This window comes from Heterocephalus glaber, unplaced genomic scaffold (genome assembly GCF_053883595.1).
Source record: "Heterocephalus glaber isolate CG9 unplaced genomic scaffold, H.glaber_assembly_v1.0 deba00001442, whole genome shotgun sequence".
NCBI classification, from domain to species: Eukaryota; Metazoa; Chordata; class Mammalia; order Rodentia; family Bathyergidae; genus Heterocephalus; species Heterocephalus glaber.
This window is the reverse complement of record NW_028258296.1, coordinates 48,550,880-48,571,498: the sequence shown is the minus strand read 5'-3', so window position 1 is coordinate 48,571,498 and position 20,619 is coordinate 48,550,880. Positions and strand designations below refer to the sequence as shown.

Sequence of the window (20,619 nt, the reverse complement as noted above, 5' to 3'; positions counted from 1 at the left end):
GGGGTCCTTCGGAACCTCAGTGCTCAGGCACCCTGGGCACTGCAGCCGGGGAGCATGCTATGTTATGGGCAGCAGTGTCAGATGGACAGATTTCCCCACGAGGCGACTTCCTAGCTCTCCCTCCCCTGGCAGCAGGCCCACCCTTCCTAGCACTAGCTGAGACTTTGAGTGAGCTGCTACTGAGCTCAGCTCTACCTTATGAGCCCCTAGGTTGGAAGTTGAGAAGACCAAGCTAGTCTCCGCTGCTTTCCAACAGCAGTGACCTCTCCCACACCAGGGAGCTCATTACCAGCCAGAGGCCCTAGGGTGGCCTCTCCAGTAGCGGGTAGAGGTGAAAGCAGTAAGGCCCTGGCTGTTCTGCAGCACCTGGTCTCCCCAGTTTTATTAGAGGCCAAGGTCTCAAACATTCCTAATGAGGATAAAAGGCTAGTAAGGTGGATGGAAATGGAGGCTGAAACCTTCTAGGTGGAGGGCAGAACAGAGAGAGCATTGGGCAAGTGCAGCCACAGGGCTGAGCTGAGCCTCGGCTTCCCAGACAGGGAGGGTGGCTACCAGGAAACGCTAACCACCTCTATTTGCTTAGCTCCCATCTTTCTAGTTACTCAAAATTAACTAGTAATTTTCCTTTATCAAATAACCCAGTGCTCTGCTGCCTGCCTGTGCAGGCCCCTCTCCAGCCCCTGAGCCAAGAGCAGTCAACTTTCCAACAGGCCTGATGAGGCCCAGTCGCCCACAGTGGAAGGTCCCAGCGCGGGCTCCAGGGCTCCTGGCCCCTTTCCTCTCTGCCCCCACGTCATAGGGACATCCTGGGCCCAGTTCCTTTGCCTGTGTGAGCAAATTGATGGAAGATGGAGGTCACTATGGGGTGCAGGGGCCGGGGGCTGCACACTTCACTGCAGATCCAGCACCCACATGCCCCCCCAGCTGCCACAATCCTATGAGACAGGGCAGCCAGGCAAAAAGAGGGGGTCCTGTGGGCCAGAGCCCCCCTGGAGGGAACCATCCTTGAGAGCAGTTCCTAGAGTCCTGAGAGATCCTGTTTCCCCTGAGGGATCCCTCATGTCCCTAGGCAAATCTCCTAAGTCGGTAAACAAACTGCTCAGACTCCCCCAGAGGAGACAGCCTGTGAAAACACAACTCCCTCTGTAGGATGGCAGTGGTGGGGGCATAGCAACAGCAGCGCTCATTCACCTCCTCTCAGAGGGGCCATTTGAGCCTCCCGCATCCTTCCCAGGCTCCAACTTGATCATCACACCAGTCTGGAGAACCATCCCCTCCAGGTCCTTCTGGCTAACCCCTTTCTGCGGCTTTGGTGCAACTGCCCTTGTGTGCTGTTGGGCACCCCTGAAGCACAAGTCAGCAAAAGGCAAGGACCCTGCCCAGAAGGTCCTCTGTCACTACTTGCTACAAGAGGGCACAGTGGTGGGACAGAGGGGGCAGGAAGCCCTGGAGGGTGTCAGGGGGACGTGCTCACTGTGCCATGGGCTCCAAGCCAGGGTCCTTGGGAGACACAACCTTGGGCCCTATAGCAGGCGTGGGATTGTCTAGCCAAGAGGAAAGAGAGAGGCATTTGGGCAAATGTGACCAAAGATATGCCAGCCATGTGGAGCAGAAGGTTGGCAAGGAGGAGGAGGAAGGGAAGGGAGAGAAAATCAGGTGAGGAAATAAAATAGGACTCAGTCGTTGAGAACCCCAGATGCAAGCTAAGAACCCAAACAAGGGAGCCACTAAGAGCAGATGAGCAGCAGCACTGATATAGGACCGTTGGGCACTGAAGCACTCACTATTCATGAACCTTGGGCAAGTTCGTTAATTTCATGAAACCTTCATCTTCTCTTGTGTGCAGTGGGGACAAGCAGGACACCTACCCTGGAGGGCTGTGCTGGAATCCCTGAGAGGGTCTCACAGAAAACTTTTAGCGAAGTGCCGGGCACATGTCCATTTTGGTGCTCATCCATTTTGCTGTGCTGACAGAGTCTGAAAGGATCTCTTGGACTTTGGGCAGGATTAAGCTTTGGAGATGCTGACTGCCTCTCTTAAAGACAAAATGGAGGGAAATAAAAGGAGTCGGGCTTCTCCTTCTACCTCAGTGCCTCTGTCAGAGATAGAGCATTCTACTAGATGTACCACTGATCTGATCACTGCCATGGGAGAAGGGAGTCACTTTCCTACAATACCAAGGCATGGGCTGGCTTCTGTGTCTCCCTCCCTTGAAGAGGGGACTAAGAAGACAGGAGATGCCCCCAAAGAAGATGGGGCCCCTACACCTTGCCTGGTTATACCCTGTTACACTATGTGTAGGGGTTGGGATTGTATGCCCCCCACAAAGCCCATGCCTCTGGCGAGCACTCAGGAAGGATGAATGGACCACCCAATGAACAGATGGATGCTTTGTGGTCTAAGGTCTCCCAAGGGTCCAGCTAGCCAGGAAAGGCTTTTCAACCTGAATAAATGCAGAGGATAATGGTGCCAATCCCTGCCTTACAGAACTGTGAGCCTCCACGGCAGAGATGTGTTTGTGGATAAGCTCCACAGGTCTTGGTCTTGCCTGTGTGCAAGGGGTTGTGTGTACTGAAGGAGGTGGTGACTATGGGATATCCAGCTGTAGCCCCAGCCAGACCCCTCCTGGGAAGCTGGGGATAGCAACCTTCTGCACGCCTCCTAAGATTAGATTGGGGGTGACCAGGTAGGTGGACAAAAAGACACAAGTGGAGCTACGAAAGGGCGGGTGTCAGTGCCACCTGGAAGAGAACACTGGGACCACAGGCTCTGGAGGGGAAAGCGGTGGGGAGTATTGGCTAATTCTCCAGGCAGCACCAAGACACTAGGAGTCTCCAGCAGAGGAGAATGGACAAAAACCTTGGCATTGCTCTCAGCTCCTCTCCTTCTCAGAAGTCACCTCCTCCGAGAGGCCTCCTTGACTAAAATTTCAACAATCATACCCTCCCCGTAGTCATTTTATATTCCCCTTCTCTGCCTTCGTATTGTCCTTGGCCCAATAGTACATAAGCTCCACGTTGGGAGGAGTTTTTGTCTCTTGTTCTCTCTTATATCCGCAGCATCCAGATCAACATTCAGCACATAGCAGATGGTCAGTAATTGTTTCTTGAATAAATGAATGAATGAGTGAATGGTTAGAGGACCCCATCTGAAATCAGACCCACCCCAAACCCTAACTTGTCTCCTCCTCAAACCTTGCTCTAGGAGTCCTACGAGAGGAAACATCCCCCATGTCTCACAGTCCTAAGCCAACTGCACCCCCTGCAGTAAGTAGGGGAGAGGAAGCATTCTGCTAAGGACCTATAAGAGATAGACATGCTTGCCATCTTTCTAGGAAGATGGTAAAACTTTCTGGAAGTTCTCATGTTCTCTGGCCATGATGATTATAGTCGCAGATGAGACAGAAGAATGTGTTCTCCTTGCTGGATTAAATTTTTTTAGGATGATCCCTTTAAGAAAAAGAGACAAAGCAGATCCAAGCCTAACAGTTAGTGTGGGGCAACGAATGTACAGCTCATTGGTTGGTAGCATATCCGGAGCAGGAAATCAATTCCTTGCATGTACACACTGAGGCTGGAAGCTAGAGTGCTGGGGTGTCTTGGGAGAGGCAAGAAAGCTGCCAAGGCAGAAGAGGAGTTGACAAGAACAACTTCTCTGAAGGACAGAAGCAGGAGGGACTTGCAGAGCTGCTAGGAGAAGGGCCCAATGGCTAGAGTGTGTGTCTTATGCAGGACGCTGTCATGACCACATACTTGGACAGGCAGGAAGTCTAGAGGGGTTGGTGACAGGGGAGGGTGAGCTAGAGGAGAATGGGACTGGGCTACTGTGGGGCTGTGGCCAAGGAGCACACATGGGACAAGTCAGGCCAGAGCAGAATGGCAAGGACTAGGACCTGAATGCGATCAAAGTGAGAGAGAACAGAGAAAAGGGCAAATTCCACTGAAGGGGTAATACTGCTGTGATTGGAGGTAAGTCCCTTGGGATGCATGGCACTGAGGCTCCAAACACCTCCTGGGCCTCATAGTGCCCCTGCTGCCACTGCAGAGGGAGCCAGGGCACCAGCCTATATGCCCCTCACCTGCTTTCTTGTCTGCTTCTTTATAGGAAAGTGTGGACTTGGGGGAGATCATGTTCTCCCTGTGCTACCTGCCCACAGCAGGCAGGCTCACCCTCACAGTGATCAAGTGTCGCAATCTCAAGGCAATGGACATCACAGGCTATTCAGGTACCTCTCTTACCCGTGTGGCCTGCCACAAGGCCTTCTCTAAGTCCAGATATTAGAATATAGAAGACTGGGAAGAAGGGACAAGAATGGTCATTGCTCTTAGAATAGGAGCACCAGCTCGAGAGACAATTGCCTGTATCTGGATTCAGCTTCTGCCACTTCCTTCCTTGGTAAAGGCTGTGGTTTCTATGTTAGTCAGCTTTCATTGCTGTGACAAAATACCTGAGATAATCAACTTAAAGAAAGAAAGGTTTATTTTGGTTCATGGTTTCAGAGGTTTCAGCCCGTGGTCATGGTTGGGTATATCATGCAGGAAATGTGTGGCGGAGGAGGCCTCATGGTGGTGAGGAAGTGACGAGTGGGGAAGAAGAGGAGCCAGGGTCCTAATATCTCCTTCAAGAGCACATTCCCAAAGACCTAACTGCCTTCCAAGAGACCACACCTCCCGAGGGTTCCACTACTTCCAATAAAAATGCCACAAGCTGGGGACCAAGCCTTTAATGCGTGGACCTTTGGGGGACATGTACGATCCAAACTATAGCAATTTCCTAAGCTGACAATTGGAATGGTCATATCTTATACTGATTGCATTCAGAATAAGTGCCTGACATATAAGCACTTAATAAGTATTGGCTATTACTCTCATCCTCTTAGACAAGGGAAGGGGATGTGTAGGAGGCCAAAAAGAAAAAACAAAACAAAACTAAGAACAATCTCTCCAATGTTTACAGGGTCCTAGGATTTGCAGCAGGGTGATGTCGAGTTTGAGTGTGTAAATGTTTGCAGGCCTATACAGGCCTAGGGCAGCAGCCCTGCATACTTAGGCAAAGGAGCAAATCCACGGAAAAGCAAAGTACATTTGTATAGGAGATTTTCTACAGGGCCCCCAGCCTCAGTCTCAGCACCAGGAGAGCTAGCTGAGCTATAGCAGAATAGAAATCTAGTGCAATTCCAGCCATGCAGGAAATGCTTATGTGGGGGCAGCTGGAAACTGTAGGAGAAGGTGTTTTAATTTGGAGATAACAGAAAAGTAGCTTGAGGCCTGGAAGGCTCCTTCCCCTGCCGTCCATTCAAACAGCTCTGAGGTGTGACTAGGGTCAAAAAGTCCGAAGAGTGCCTGGAAGAGCACTGTGGGCTGCACTTAGGGCAGTGAATGTGAGAAAATACCCTGCTTGTTTCTCTAGACCCAAGGGACCCTGCTGTTGATTCCTGTACCAATGTAAAGCCACTCCGGAAGTGCCTCTGAATTTGGATGAAATACACTGAAGGGTTTTCCCTATATTTCCCTTGTATTTATTATTTATTTACATCCTGGAAAACTCCCTTAGAATAATCACAGTTGCCAGACTGCAAACATCTGGGCTGCAGCTGAAAACATCTGGGCTCAAGTGTAACATCGTGTGGGTGGAAGAAGAGAAGGTATCAGGCCTTGGAAACAGGTTTCAGGGAAAGGTGACCGGGAAACACTGAGTTCAGGAAGGTGTGTTCACTCCAGCCTTGCCTCCCGCAAGCCTTGAGCCCAGCCTCCAGCCATCTCTGGGGAGTCCCTGCCCTCCAGGCTTCGAGACCCATGGAGGGCCCCCTCAAGTTCTTTGCTGAGGAAGCTGCTGACACACATCAGGACATAGCAAAGAGCTTAAAGAACCTCTGCTGACATGCAAAAATTTCTCACAGCAGCAAATCAGCTTCCCCCAAAATATAGCCAATGTGGATTTCATTTTAAGACCAAAATAAGTGTGTGCTGGAAACAGAAATTCACTGAGGACTCTCAAGGCTGTGAGGAAAATAGGATTTTGCTGCCGTAATCCTGACACTATCTTCTCTGGTGTAATTAAATGGACGTGCTAGAGAGAGAGCTCGCTCACAGTAAAGCCATCGGTAATTTCAAGGCCATTCCAAATCAGAAGGTTTGGGGTGAGAGTTTTTTTTATGTTAAACTCTAAGCTGCTCACAGTTGCCTTCTTTTCTACCTGGGGTTGGAATGTGGTCCTAAATCTCAGTTAGATTCTGAAAGTGCAGGCGATGACTGTCTTTTTTGGTCACTGATGTAAGTATATGGCGCAATGCCTGGAATACATAAGCATTCATTAAATATGGATTAATGAATGAATGAACAAGTAAATGAATGAGTTTGTAGCATGAGGAACCTGGCCCGAGGGTGATGCCATTGATGGTACAAGCCAGGGCCCTCTCACACTGCATCTTGTTTCTGAGAGTGAGTTTGAAGTTGCCTTCAGCCCAGGCTGTTGGACTATCCTGGGGAGTGAATGGAGCTTATTAATTGCCTGTTTAGCTTTATATGGCATTGAGCTCTAAAACTGAGGATCTTCTTCTTCTCCTCCTTGTTTCACACTAGCCCAGGCTCTTTTCTCTAAGCTTATCTGCTAGAACCATGATAATAAAAATAGTACAAAATAATAATAAGGATCCACATGCTACAAAAGGATGGTGAGTTAACCCTCTTACCTCTGCCACTTCTCCTCCATACTGCTTTGAATCTAGTAATCAAAAATGTGAGCCTAGGAGTCAGACCTGGGTTCAAATCCTAGGCAAGTTTCTATTCCTTCTATGCCTTAGATTTCCTACCTATGAAATGGAGATATTGATGATAAATATTTCATAGAGTTGATGTGAAGTTTAAACATCCTTATGTATGTACATTTCTTTTCTTTTTCTTTTTGTACTGGGGATTGAACTCAGGACCTTGTGCTTGCAAGGCAGGCATGGTGCCGCTGAGCTAGATCACCAGCCCTATATGTACATTTCTTAGCACAGTACGTAGTACACACCAAGTGCTCAATTCTGACGGCTCCTATGGCAATGAGGCTGAACTACACTGCTGGGCTTTGTGCCACCTCATCAGCTACATAGAGCATCATAGAGAGGAACAGGCCTCACAGATCCTCTGAGTCCAGCATTCTACTAGACACCACAAGCTTTTCCCCCAGAGAACCCCAGGAGACAGTCATCTCTACTTAACTTAGCAGGTGCTGGTGAGAGCACTGGTTCCTACAAGGGAAGTGAACCCACTGAATTTATAAATAAATTGCATATGCCTGATAGGGATGAACAGAGCTGAGGAAAGAGCTATTTTCCCAGTGGCCCATGGGACAAGTGGCCCTGCCTATATTTTCCAAGCCTCATAACATGGGAATTTGCCTTGAGTGCATGGAAATAGGAATGGCAGAGCAAACTCATGCCTGAAGACACTTTTGAAGGCTATGTGTACCCTTAGAGTTGAATGTCAAAGACAGGTCCTGGGGCCAGCTCTTCCCACCTGTCTGTTTGGACTGGACAATGTCCTGGGGTGTATCCACGGAAAGCTCTCTCACTCAGGTTCTGAAAACTCCTTTCTCCTGTTTTACTGAAAACCTTCCTGAGAGGAGGCGCTTGCAAATGGGTAGTCAGAGACAGCAGGTTGATTAAATACTTCCTGATTTCCCCAGTTCCTCCATAAACCTTAGAGTCCCCATGGTTAAAGTACAGCTGCCACTGTCACACTGGTTAGTCAGCAGCTCATTTAGATGCCTCTGGAAATGCCTGTAAGGCTTGGAGCTTCTGATCAGGTGCTGCAGTTTCTTGATTCCCACCATAATTGTGTGTCTCCCCTGCCTCATGTATAATAACAGGAATGTGAGGGCCAAGTGGGTGTCAGGTGTCCAGGAGGTACAACTGTACCCCTAGGAATAGCAGAGCTGGGAGCTGCCTTGGCCCATTCCTCGGGACAGATTTCATGAGCTCTGGCTTCTGGGCAAGAAGGTGTCTCAGCACACCAACATCTCAAAAGCTATTGTTAACTGTGAGCTGCCCTCCTGTTTCTTGAGCTGTGTGACATAAATACTAATTATGATGGTTACTGAAACACCTGTGCTTTGAGATACAATACGTCTTACTTCATTCGGATGAGTAGAAAATTTCAGGGTAGAAAGATGACCATGAAATACCTATTCAGAAACCTAAAAACTCTTTTGTTTTTAGGTTAGGAGATTGGGAGGCACAACAGAAGTTTAATAAAAAGACACTGCTTTGCAGGATGGAGAGCATCCAAGATCCCACAGAGAAATGAAATGTCAACCAGCTGCCCCGAGTCTCAGGAGACCGCCCCACTCACTCTCCCAGCCACAGCTCCTTCCTCCTCTGCTGTTCAGAAGTGAGCAGGGATAGCTTCAGTGAGACAAAGAGCAGCGCCTCTTTCCCCCTTCCTGATCCCGAGTGAAAATGAGATTACTGGGACAATGAGACCCAAAATCATCTTGTCAGGTGGGGAGGACATGAACAGCGATGTGATTGTTGCTGTTCATTTTGCTCTGACGATGTGGCTATTCTTTGAGCACCACTGAGTTCTATTTTTACCTCCTTTATCCACCAATTAAACATCGCGAGAAAAGGACTCCATATAAGTGAAAGAAATAGTGTCATTGTTCAACCCCCTTTTGGGCCAGCCAACCAGCCATCGTGGGGCTGAGACGTAGGACTGGGAACTGCTTATGCATGGGCAAGAGTTCTGTCTGATTGGGGCTAGCTTCCCTATTTGTGAAAGTCCACTAGGCATGCTCCCAAGAATACTGCTGTGGCTAAAGACTCTGTGTGCATTAAGCACTGAGCATCCTCAGAGACAAGTGTACTACATGAATACAAGGTGGTTTAATTATTTGAACAACCCACTGATTGCATCTGATGAGCAGCAGTAGGTCCAGGGCTTCTGTCCCTCTGCTGCACATGATGCTCGGGGAGATCTGTTTAACATGCACCCTTCCCTTTGCACTGCCTCTGTTGGCACAGATCCCTATGTCAAAGTGTCCCTGCTCTGTGATGGGCGGAGGCTGAAGAAGAAGAAAACAACCATAAAGAAGAACACTCTCAATCCCATCTACAATGAGGCCATCATCTTCGACATCCCCCCAGAGAATATGGATCAAGTCAGCCTGCTCATCTCGGTTATGGATTATGATCGGTAGGTATGGTCCCAGAGGGACATGATTCTCTGTCCTTCTCCTGCACTCCAATTCAGTGTAGGGCTTCTTGACCTGTAGTTTTGGGCTCAGATGGCTTCTGGCCTCGAATCTGGCTCCACCTAAGAATGGCACAGAAGTTTGAGGAAGAATATGGACTCCCCCTTAGCAAAGAGCTTCCTCTTACCTTCCAGCTAGTTCCATCTGGAGTAACTTCACCCATCATTTTCCCCAGATTCACCCCTGACTCTTCCTGTTCTTCCATCTGGAACCAAGTCCTAGCATCTGTCCTTTAAAATGCCTCTGTATCCTCTCCATTTCTGCCACTCTTACTCCAGGATGGCTGTGCAGCCTCTGTCACCCTCTGCCCTGATTCAGCCAGCAGACTAAGGACATACCTTCCTGAACACTTTCTTCTGGACCGGCCCTTTTCAAGAACTATCAGTGACTCTTATTTTCTCACCTCTTCGTGTGGACTCTCAAGACCTTTCATAATCTGGACCCAGAATATCCATCCAACCTGATTTCCCCTTTCTCAGATGTAGTTCTCTTTTGCTAACCCTCCATTCCCATCAAGACTGACTCTAAGACATTTTCTAGCTACTCCAGCACCATGACTGCTTCTCTCCAGGTGTCATTTCATTCGAAGGAGATGAAATCCATGCAATAAAGCCTTAATCCTGGGTTTTTAGCTCAAGTTCTCAGGCATAGTAGGTGCTTGACAAACATGCATACTTGAGTGATGATTCATGTTCTTGCTGAGTGAATAAATCACATTCCAGCCACTGGGGGATGGAGAAATGGTACTCAGAGCAAGGTGATTTATTTCCAGACACTGATGTCTCCAGTGAGGTTGTAATGTGTTGGTCAAGTCAAGTAAGGGAAGAGACAAACTCTCCCAATCCCCAGAGTCAGGCCACCTGCCACCATTTCCTGAGATGCCAAACAAATTTACCTTTTTGCTCATCTCTTTGTGTCCAACATCCACCTAAGGAGAATAGGCAAAGCCTGACAGCCATTGACACCTCGAGGCCATGCCGAGCACCAGTTTTCAGAGGTGACAGTTCTGAGTGAGCCCTACTGGGCAGGGCCCCACCCCCAGAACCTCCCTCTCTGGGAGGATGTCTGGTAGCTAATACAGGGTCCTTTGTTACTCCCTTAGAGTGGGCCACAATGAGATCATCGGTGTCTGTCGTGTGGGCATCCATGCTGAAGGCCTGGGCAGGGACCACTGGAATGAGATGCTGGCATACCCTCGGAAGCCCATTGCACACTGGCACTCCTTGGTGGAGGTAAAGAAATCCTTCAAAGAGGTGGGTGAGATCGCCTGGGCCTTGGCATGCTTGCTGCATGATGGTGTGGGCTGGAGAATGGCAGTTGGCTGCTGCAAGTCCCTCGGCCTTCTGTGGGAAGGGAGCCAGGGGCCGCACGCTTCTCAGCAGGTGTGTAACAGGCAGGAGTGGGAAGAAGATGGAGGCTGCCTGACAAAAAGCCCCTGTTTAGAGTTTTGAAAGCAACACTGGGTTCTTAATGGAAGATAAGAACTTTTTTCAGGCCACTATGGCAGGCCTGAAAAGCTTTCACAATGTCCTTGGGCCAAGTTAGTCCTTGAGGAGATAGTCCCAAGGGAGTGAGATCAGAACTTGGCAAGAAATTCTATGCCTGTCAGAACAGTAGGTTCTCTAAGGCTCAAGCCAGGCAGTCACTTGGCAGTTTTCACTGCCAGGATAGAGATGGCTAAAGAACAGATTCCTCCACTTAGGAACTTAGTTCTCACCATTGTTGCAGAAGGGAGCGTGGCCTCTAGGTGGCGTCACACTTTCTGGCTAAAGCTGTGGGGCTAGGTTCTAACAGAGAGGCCCTGGCCTGGGAGTCCCAAGACTTGGGTTCCAAGTTTGGCTTTCTGTGTAATCTGAAGCCTGCCATGTCTCTCTCAACTGCAAAGAAAATGTCCCTTTGAGTGATATTTAGTTTGCCCCTACCACCACCAAATCCCACCAGTTTAAGATCCTGTGATTTATCACATTGGTAGTCCCTGGGCTTGCTTTTTCTCAAATGGATTGGAACATAGGGGTGCTCAGGAAAGCTCTGAACTTCATTTTCAGTATCTCATACCCTAGTCCTAGAATGTTGAGTGATCGTTTCCTCATCTTCACAGGCTGCAAACCTACTAAGCCTAGAGAGCTGTATAAAATTAGAAATTTTTCTAATAACAAAAAAAAAGCTTTATCCCTTCCACCACTGACCCCTCAGTTTAAAAGCAGAGTCACCTTAAAAACAGAGCAATTCCTCCTCCCACTCTGATGCAGAAAAGATGAAAAGATGCAGCCACAAACCCTGAGGCCCACCAGCTCCCTTTCCTTCTCAGGGTGGGCAAGCCATTTCCACCTGCTTCTAGCAGTGTGAGTCCTGAGAGAGACTGGGAGCTGACAGGATGGGACATGTGGCCATAGTGGCCTCTAGGGAGCCAGGCTAATTGACTTACCTTCTAGATAGACCTGTGCTTTGTAGAGTTCCAGCCTGTAGCCTTAGAGTCAGCACTGAGGAGTCCAACATAGACCAAAGTTCCTGTCAGCTGTCTTGTGATTGCCTTGATTTTACCATAGCTGTTGAGCTTTAATGAGTGAGACCATTCCCTTGGCTTTCTGGTTCTCCTTGCAGCCCCCTCTGTTCCAGAAGGGCCTCTGCGGGGTGAATGAGATGCCCAGTTCCAGCTATGCTGGGCCATCTGGGGACAGCCTTGCACCTCACTGAACACAGTGTGGGTTCAGCCCAGGAAGAGGCCATGACAGCCCCTCCCCCTTTAATCCTGTGGAGATATTTAAGAATAGACTCAGCGTACTAAACTATGTAGGGCAGTTTGGAGCAGGGCATCGTGAATTAAGAGGGCTGTGGAGCCTCAGGCAACCCACTGCTCCACTCTGGTCTTTGGTTTTCTGGTCGGTAAATGAGGGGAGAGACCCTTGCCATCTGTGCTTCTTCTGCAGAATGCTGACCCTAAATGACAGCTGGGCCCAGGAGCCCACACGCTGTACTGCGAGTGCTTTGCTAACCTTGAATCCGAAATAACCCATTTCAGCGACCAGGCCAGGCCTGTCCCTGGGTGACGAAGTGACTGACAGAGCTGTGGCCAGAGGGGGAGATCCAGGCCCCAGCATCCTGATGAATACCACCTAATTAAACCAAATAATTGATTCGGAGTCCTGTTTCTTTGAGAATCCTGACTCACTAGTCCAGACTACAAAAGAGAGAAAGATAAAGTAGAATCAAGCCCTTGAAAATGAATATTTGATGAGATAGTGAAGGGAAAGTAACAGTATATGGAAAACGAAAAGAGATTAAATTGATTCATACCCTTTGGGTTTATGTTTTCTTGACCCGGCATACTGAGCGTCTCGCTGCTCCTCCCCCAACCCGCTACCCAAACATTTTCTGCTCAGCTGATCATTTCTCTGTAGGAAGGAGCTGAAAATGACATTTCTCTTGGCAACTCAGGATTTCAACAGTCCGCATTTGTGTAGAATTTTCACTGATAGTTTTAGCACCCACAGTTTAAATCTCTTTACAAAAGTGCATCTAAACCCCACTGGGCTGATAGGAAGTAAATGCTCTTGTGTTCCTGTGATGCCTTGGGCTGAAACACACATCATCCCAGCCATCCTTAGCGCTCACATCCTGCCTTCATTTTGGTTCCGTTCTGCCCACAGAGCAAGAGCCTTGCTCCTGAAACCCTGATCTCCCATTTGTATAATCCATAAAGAACTCCTCTCTACCTCCTGGGAAGATAAATGGCATCATATCTATAAAGCACTCTGTATTTACCTTACATCTTTCTTAGCAGAGTTTCAAGTGCTGTGATCACTTCCTTTTTATTAATGAGATCAGAGGGCACTGTACTTGCTCCCCTATTTGGAGTTTAAAATAAGGCTGAGGGAAACAAATTAACTGGAAAGGTATTTTTCCCTGCTGGGCTCTCTCATGAATAAACTTCCTGAAGCCATAGCGGGTGCCCTTCCTCAGGTGCAGCCCTTGCCACCTTCCCTCTCAGCACTCCTGTCCAGTGCTGTGTCATTGTTGTCACCACATATGGGGTCCGGTTGACTAGTGACCTTCTCCGAGACGCTTTATTACAGGGGGCCAAGTTCAGATCATCTGCCAGAGATTTAAGATCTCTGTTGGAATGAGACCCATTTCAGAACAACAAAAGACCTTACTGGAATGCAGCCACCCTGGAATAATACGCTTCCTGCATTCCGGTGACAGGTTCTCTGCTATTTCCAAGCCACTTGGATAACGCCTCCTGGAATCATTCACCTTTCCATTGTCCATGAACCCCACCTCCTCCCTTTGTTTATCTTCCTAGGAAAAATCAGGGACTAGCATGGGAGCCAGTGTTCCTTCATTTGTTCCAGATAAACAATTATGCTCTGTGTGACTGCTCTTTGGGCTATTATGTAAAGGAAGAGAGGTACTCTGTGTAGCCATTTCATGTTTTTCTCCTCTGACCTGGCCTATCAATCAGGCTGTTTAAGTGGCATGCTTACCAAGGGGAGAAGCCAGAAATTACAATGTACCTTTCACCGACATTAGAGGTTGTAACAGAAAATGTCCAACTCCTAAACTGATGGTTGGCCAAATGAAAGAATCAGTAATTGTCTTATATCACCTTCTGGTTAAGAAACACTTGAGTCAAAAGTCACAGTGGGCTCAACAACCGGGCATTTATTTATCTAAAATATTTCACCAGGGAACCCCTCGGTTGTGATTTCATTCACGTGGATGCTGCTCGCAGAGAGGCTGCCACCTGGAGTTAGGAGTAAGTACCTGGTGTGGATCCTGAGATTAGGTTTCTTATTACATTCTGTGTCTGTTCCCCTGGTGTGGCCACGTGCCAAGACAGCGGCAGGATGGAGTGGAAAGAGCACTGAGTTGGGAGTGAGGAGATCTGGTTTTGGATCCTACCTCTGCCTCAAACTGGCTGTGTCTTGACTTTCCTGTGTCTTTGTTTTCCTATTTGCAAGAACAAGAAGGTTGGACTGGATGATTTCCCAAGCCTGCCTCCAGTTCTGACATGCTCAGGTTGCTCGGGTCTAGGTCACATAATGGTGGCCATCGATACCTGATTATCCAACTAATCAATACCTTGGCTAGTGGTAGAGACCTTTAGGTTGGCCTGTATAAGGAGTTCTGAGGAGCCATGAAGAACTGAGCCTCAGGAGTGATAATAAGGGTTCTTCTTAGGACCGGGAGCTTTGGGTCTCTCCTCAGCTTCACAGGCTCCCTACTGACTCCTCAGGATATGCTGGGTGACAGGTGGTCTATTCCTTAGGTGGCTCAGCTCTGTCTAGAGATGGCTGTGCTGCTGGTGGGAACTGTGTCTTCTCCCAATCACCTTCATATGTCTCCAAATGCATGGTTGCAAATTCCATCATGGAGACTCCTACAGCTCATGAGAAGCGGAAGGGGCTGCCCTTGTGGTTCAGAAGGCCTTCTTGATTACTAACCTAAGCCCTTTCTCTGGAAATGTGCCCTGTGGGCACTAGGAGAATATTGGGTCTCCCTTAGTGAGCAGTGGGCACTAACTCACTTTGAAGTTTTACTACTCCTAGACAGGTCCAGATTATTTATGGGGTCAGACGTGCCCAGGAGACACGGTTGTGCCTCTGACCGGCTTTTCCAGTTAAAGAAGGGTTGAATGGCGCAAGGCACAGGCCCATTCATCTTCAGCCCTCTCCTTCACTCCATTACGCCTCATTGCATCACCCACTTCCGTGGAGGGTTGGAGTCCAGCTGAAAGGGGGAGCTCCATGAGACAGGAGAGCTAGGCAGGAAAAACCGTTTAGAGGACCCCAAAAAGGGAAGGGACTGCCTCTCCTGACCCCCTCTACCTCTTCACAGGCCAGGTGCAAATGCCCATAGGACCTATTAAGTCTGAAAAAGAGAGCCCCAAACCAAAGCAATATCAGGTTTCTTTCTGTACTAACAGCTCCCAGACAAATTGCTAATAATTCATGATCGTGGGTTCTTGGCAGTAAGGCCATACTCTGCAGACTGCCTCTTTCGCTGCTAACATAATCTGATTTTCAGTGTGAAAAATAGCTGAAGCACTCAGAAATGGTCCAGTCATAGCATCTCATTAAAACACACACATGCGCACGCGCACCTGGGCACTCCACATTGTGAAGAAAGCTAAAAATATCTGTGCAATAGATCTTTTTCAAAAATCAAGTATTTCACACTAGAAGCTCTAAGCTGTTTTCATTATGTTTTTTGCATGGCTGACAGCAAAATTCAAGAAGCTGGGAAAAGGTGAACTGAGTGCATGGGCTAGTTCAGTTTTGGAAGTTGAAACATCACTTCCCCCGGCAGTCAATAACCAGTTGTTTCTCCTTCCTGTAGTGGCAGGGCCGAGCTGCCAGCTTCGACAGTGAGAGCTCATGTCCATCTCCGAAACCACCTCCGACACCGTGAGCTGCAGGGCTGAGCCACACGAACTCAGACTCAGTGATGTTCTTTTTGCACTTGTTCAGCCGTCTAGACGCAGTGTTGTGCAGTCACCGAGGCAGCAGCTGTCCGTCTGCCACTCCAGTCTTAACTGCTCCTGTGTCGGTCAAGGCCAAGACACTTGTCCTGTGGTCAGATCTGTTTTAGTCTTTTCTGTCTCTCAAGGTGATGTTTTTGTGATTTTCACTTTGTATGGGTCTACTGTCAAGAAAAGAAGAAAAAACAAAACAAGAAAACAATGAGTAGGAAACAGCAAGGTGGAAAGCCCAGAAGTTGGCTGTATAAAATACAATGTAAAATAGCAGTCTTTGGAGGAAAGGTGGATTGAGTTTCTAAAATTTTGTGTCTCCCCCATGCTCTACGGCCCTGGAGGCAGCAGTGTGGTGGAGCTACAGCTGCATTTCAGGGCCCTGCGGGAATGGTACAAATCAACCCAAGACCTTGTACGAGGCTATTCCTCTTCGGAGCTCTTCACTGGTGTGGCATAACCCGAGATGTGGACTCCTGTCCCATGTCGAAGTCACAGGACTTCTGCAGTGTTTGTGACCCTCCAGCAGATATGCAGAGGCCCTTGCTTCCCTTCCTTGTTGGCTTGCCTCATGGACTAGAAACATCTTGATTCCTCATGGGGACTCAGTCACTTTCTTTAGGAATGATTCTGCTGAAACTAACCACACCATATGTTTTCTGATGTGCTACAGTGAACAAGCACGTTTGTTTGCAAACAAGATCTTTGTTCTCAAAAATAACCTTCGTTGTAAGGAAAGAGAGGCACAAATGTTCCACAGTGATTTCTGCATTTTACATGCCTTTATCACTCCACAAAGTGTCAATCAGCTGTTTTAAATGCCTAAATAGATCACAGAAAAACTTGGATACAATTTTCTTTTGTGAAAGAAGACTTTTGAAATCCGAGCCACTGTTTGAGTTGGCCTCTCTGGGAAGATCTTCTTTGCTGAAACTCAGCCGGCCCGAGCCTATTTTAGCCCCTTGGACTCTGGGATAAAACTCATCTTAAACCTTTAGTTCCATAAATCACTGAGGTACTCAGTGTTGTTTGTTTCAGTGATCGTGAGGGGTTTTGTTTTTGTTTGTTTTTCCTTCGGATCTCTATCTTAGGCCAAATTCAGCATAGGAAAAAAGAAGTTTGAACTGTTCTGTATTATAATAGCACATTCCTATTGAGTGAATAGTGGCTGTCCCATGAACCCCTATCCCTAGGTCGATTTCCTCAGCATCAGTCTGTACAGCCCTGGTAAGCACATGGAGATGAGTTTTCACTCCAACTTGTGACTGCACAGTGCCAGTTTCCACCCGTGTATAGGATTTGCAAGAAGCAAGTCAGCTGATGAGCCCCTTCTTTCAACAATGAAAGGTCAAGGACATAAAAGCTATTCGCACACCTTGTGTCTTATTCTTTCTATACATTACATGCTATAGGAGCGGCAACTTTCAATAAAGTAACACTCATTTCAAGCCAAGTTATCATCTGATATAATGGTAGGTGGTGTCTGCTAGCCCTAAAAATGACCACATTGGGCATCAGCTAACAGGACATGGTGGTAAAATGTTTCTCACCTAGAAAAGTAAATGTAGATAAATCTAAACTCCATTCTGTACGGAACCTTACACTAGGGACTAATGTGTAGATCGCCTGGCTCCCCAAATTTCTTGTGATTGATAGGCCTCCCTAGTCAGGCAGTGCTGTGTTTGGATGTTCTCTTGAAAGTTAGAAAAACCCCAAGGTCATGCCAAGACTCTCAGCAGGCAACACACTTCATTATGTTTCTAGATTAACCCCATCAAGATGGCCATTTCAATCACTGAGCAGATGCTGCTGATCTTGCGAGTTGAAAGGGAGCGACTGAGTTTCTTGGGCCATAAGGAGCTCGCAAAATAGTATGAGACGATCCTTCCAAAAGTGAGCCCAAAATGCATGTCCAGGTGTCGTTTCTACACCCTTAGGCGGGATGACCCATCCTAACCTTTGGAGAAGGAAATGTGCTCAGTGTGAATCATGGAAAAGTATTGCTCATCCAAGAGATTTTTCTTATACCAAGTGGCTCTGTCCTGTCAGGGAACCCTCCAACTGTTTCAGAAGATCATTTCCTGAGGGGATTATGGCCAGCCTCCATGCCACCCCAGCCAACAGCTACCACTCCAGCTCCAGCAGCCTCGGGAAATTCCTACTGGCATAGGAACACACCCCAGGAAGGCTTTTAGCTCCTAGACCCCCATTTCCCCACCCTCCTGGGCCCCCTATTCCTCCCACACACCCCAGTCAGTCCTCAATCTGAAGCCAGAATGATGCCTGAATGGCTGCCAATTTCATTATCTAGCCCAGTATCTCTCCCTCACAGATGAGAATAAATTGAAATACAGGTTTCAGAGTAAACTGAAATTCAAAGTTGATTCATTTTTCAGCTTCCCCTGGCATGAGAAACCTCTTGGGTGAGCTTTGCTGAAGTCGAGATAACCAGGGTGGTTTGCACACAGATGTTTTGAAAAACACAAAGTTCTCTTCTTCATTTAGCAGTGTTTCTGGGCTGAAAGATGCCCCCCTCCCTCTCTGCGCTTCCCCAGGATGTTAATTAATTGTATCATCATTTAAAAACTTATGTTGTTAATTACTGCTTTGTGTCTTCCCAACCCTGTCACAGCCTGGAGTTTTTATTCAATTAAATCTCTGTCTCTTGCCCATTTCTCTTGTTATTGTATGTTCCTTGGGTTCAGCAGGCAGCACACACACAGGGTGTCATAAAGCTCTTGTTTAGAATGTTCCATCCACTTCCCTTCAGCCAGAGGTAGATGAAAGGGCTCTTGGCTGTCACTTTGCCCAAGGAGTAGCTGTGCATTGCAGCAGGCTGGAATCCGCCTGGGCTGTGTCAGGCTTGTGGCTTGGGCAGCATGTAGGACTCAGGGTTTCACTGTTCCCTCGGCTGTTCAGCCGTACAAACAGCCCCTCCAGATACTGGAGCCTCTCTGGGGAAGTGGGTAGCACTCATATCTGGAAAGTACAATGTTTTCGTCCACCAGGAAAGGAATCCTGCTAACTCTTGTAAAATAGAACTTGGCAAAGCCGTGGGAAAATCCTGTTGCAGACTCGAAAATTTAAAAAGAACATTGCAACTTAATAGAATATCCTCTGTGCTTCTCTGCTCACCCCCAGCATGTAATTAATTTAGAAGGAGGCCTGTAGAGAGGAGAGTGGAAGGTACATCCGCTTCTGCACATCTGCATCTAAATTACTGGTGCTCTACAGGGAACTGACCTGCTGAGAGAGGCACCAGGCCTCCTAAGGAGGCCCCTCCCCCTCACCAGAGGCTTCCCATCCTGTCAACCCGTGGGATTTGATGATGCACGGGGCCATATCCAGAGTTGAAAACCCAATCAGATACAAGGGTCAGACTGTATGGGCTAGGTTGTGCTGTAATAACAATCTTCAGATCTCAGTGGCTGAAAGCAGTAAAGGCTTATTTCTTGCTCTACATGCCCATTGTGCAGGGACTGAATGGGGACATGCTCTTTGCATTTATTCAGGTGTCTCAGGATGACTAAGCAGCCAGCATCTCAAACACTGCTATTGCCAACTCCAAAAGAAAAGAACACTGATAAGGGTCTCACAACAGGCCTACGTTTCTTTCTTTCTTTCGCAGTCCATTGCCCAAACTACCCATACAACCTCCAAAAGCATCAGGAGTTCGAGGAAACAAGACTGGAAATATTTAACAAGTAGCCTTTGGGAAGACTACAGTGAACCTCACAGGCCTGGGGAGGGTGACAGCTACTGAATGGATGCTTCAGGAAAACTGAAGAAAGGGGAACAATGTATTCTATTTGTTGTTGAATGAATCTTGCCCACAAAATCTTAGTCAGGTAAAATGGCAATATGCGAAGACAGTTCATGGAAGAAAGCGGAAGTACAGAAGGGAGGTGAAATAGAAGGCTGAAGAAAGCCTAAGTCTAAGAAAGATTACACAGCTCAGCAGAATGAGTGATGGCTTCACAAATAAGTGGCATCCAGTCGAAGCCTTTAAGAATGAGTAGAATTTGGATACATGGAAGTTGGGAAGAGGAGGAATAGTCTAGCCCAGTGGTAGCAAACTGATGGCACATATGTTACTTTTCTTTAAAGACAAAAGATGTTAATGTATGAGTTGTTTTTTCTAGGCTAAAACCTCAGTATTCAGGTTTAATTGCAGTGTTGGCACTTTGTGATAAATAAGTGGGGTTGGGGTTGCAGTTTGGGCACTAGTCTCTAAAAGGTTCACCTTCATTGGTCTAGGCTGAGGCACTCACACAAGTGAAGACCCAGAACAGAGAAATTCTTAGGGCTGCTAAGCACTCTGGTCTAGAGGAGACAGGGAACCCCCAAGCTCAACTGCCACTGGTCAGCCCATGCAAAACACAGGATTTCCATGCAAGAAGCTGTTTTGTCCCCTGCCCTAAGCTCCATACCACCAGATTCTAGCCCTAGCACCTGTCTTGTTCTTGCCAATCACCTTTATTGTGAATAGCTCTGCTGGCCCCCTCTTTCTGTGGCTTGGTGGCTGCTCCCAAATGGACCAATCCCTGGGGATGGCAGCACTTGCCTGACCTTGAGAATCAGCCCAGCTGCCATAGTCATCCACTTAACCTCTTCCCTCTCTGGGCTGCTGTGTAGTAGGCAGCCCCTTGCGACTTTATGATTTGTGCTGTGTGCTACTCCCCTGTAGGGTGAGCCTTGTCTATGCATCTGATCCCCTAGCAGAGGGAACGGCCTCCCCCAGCTTTCCTTTGGCAGCAAGTCCATGAGGGGATACTGGGGGCACAGAGAGTGTCCACTTAGGAGGGGCAAAGGTTGAGCCAGGTACAAGCAGTGCATGAGGAAATAAGGGCACCTGTATAAGATGCAGTGGTTCCAGAGGGGAAAATGCCACAGGGCTAGCCATGAGCTAA

The 20,619-nt window shown here is 47.9% G+C and overlaps 1 protein-coding gene across 2 annotated transcripts in view; it reads left to right on the top strand.

Annotated features, from left to right (window-relative positions):
• Positions 1-18,381, top strand: part of Syt6 (synaptotagmin 6) — a 57,246-nt gene extending 38,865 nt beyond the window's left edge. The window contains exons 4-8 of one of the 2 annotated variants that reach the window (XR_015452044.1): positions 4,105-4,225; positions 9,008-9,179; positions 10,340-10,490; positions 13,925-13,993; positions 15,577-18,381. Coding sequence is in view for 1 of the 2 variants with exons in the window: in XM_087213277.1 (XP_087069403.1) it covers positions 4,105-4,225; positions 9,008-9,179; positions 10,340-10,490; positions 15,577-15,648 (516 nt within the window). In the remaining variant the exon portion in view is untranslated. The remainder of the gene's footprint in view (positions 1-4,104; positions 4,226-9,007; positions 9,180-10,339; positions 10,491-13,924; positions 13,994-15,576) is intronic. The other variant, XM_087213277.1, reaches the window with a different exon arrangement.
• Positions 18,382-20,619: the final 2,238 nt, after the last annotated feature.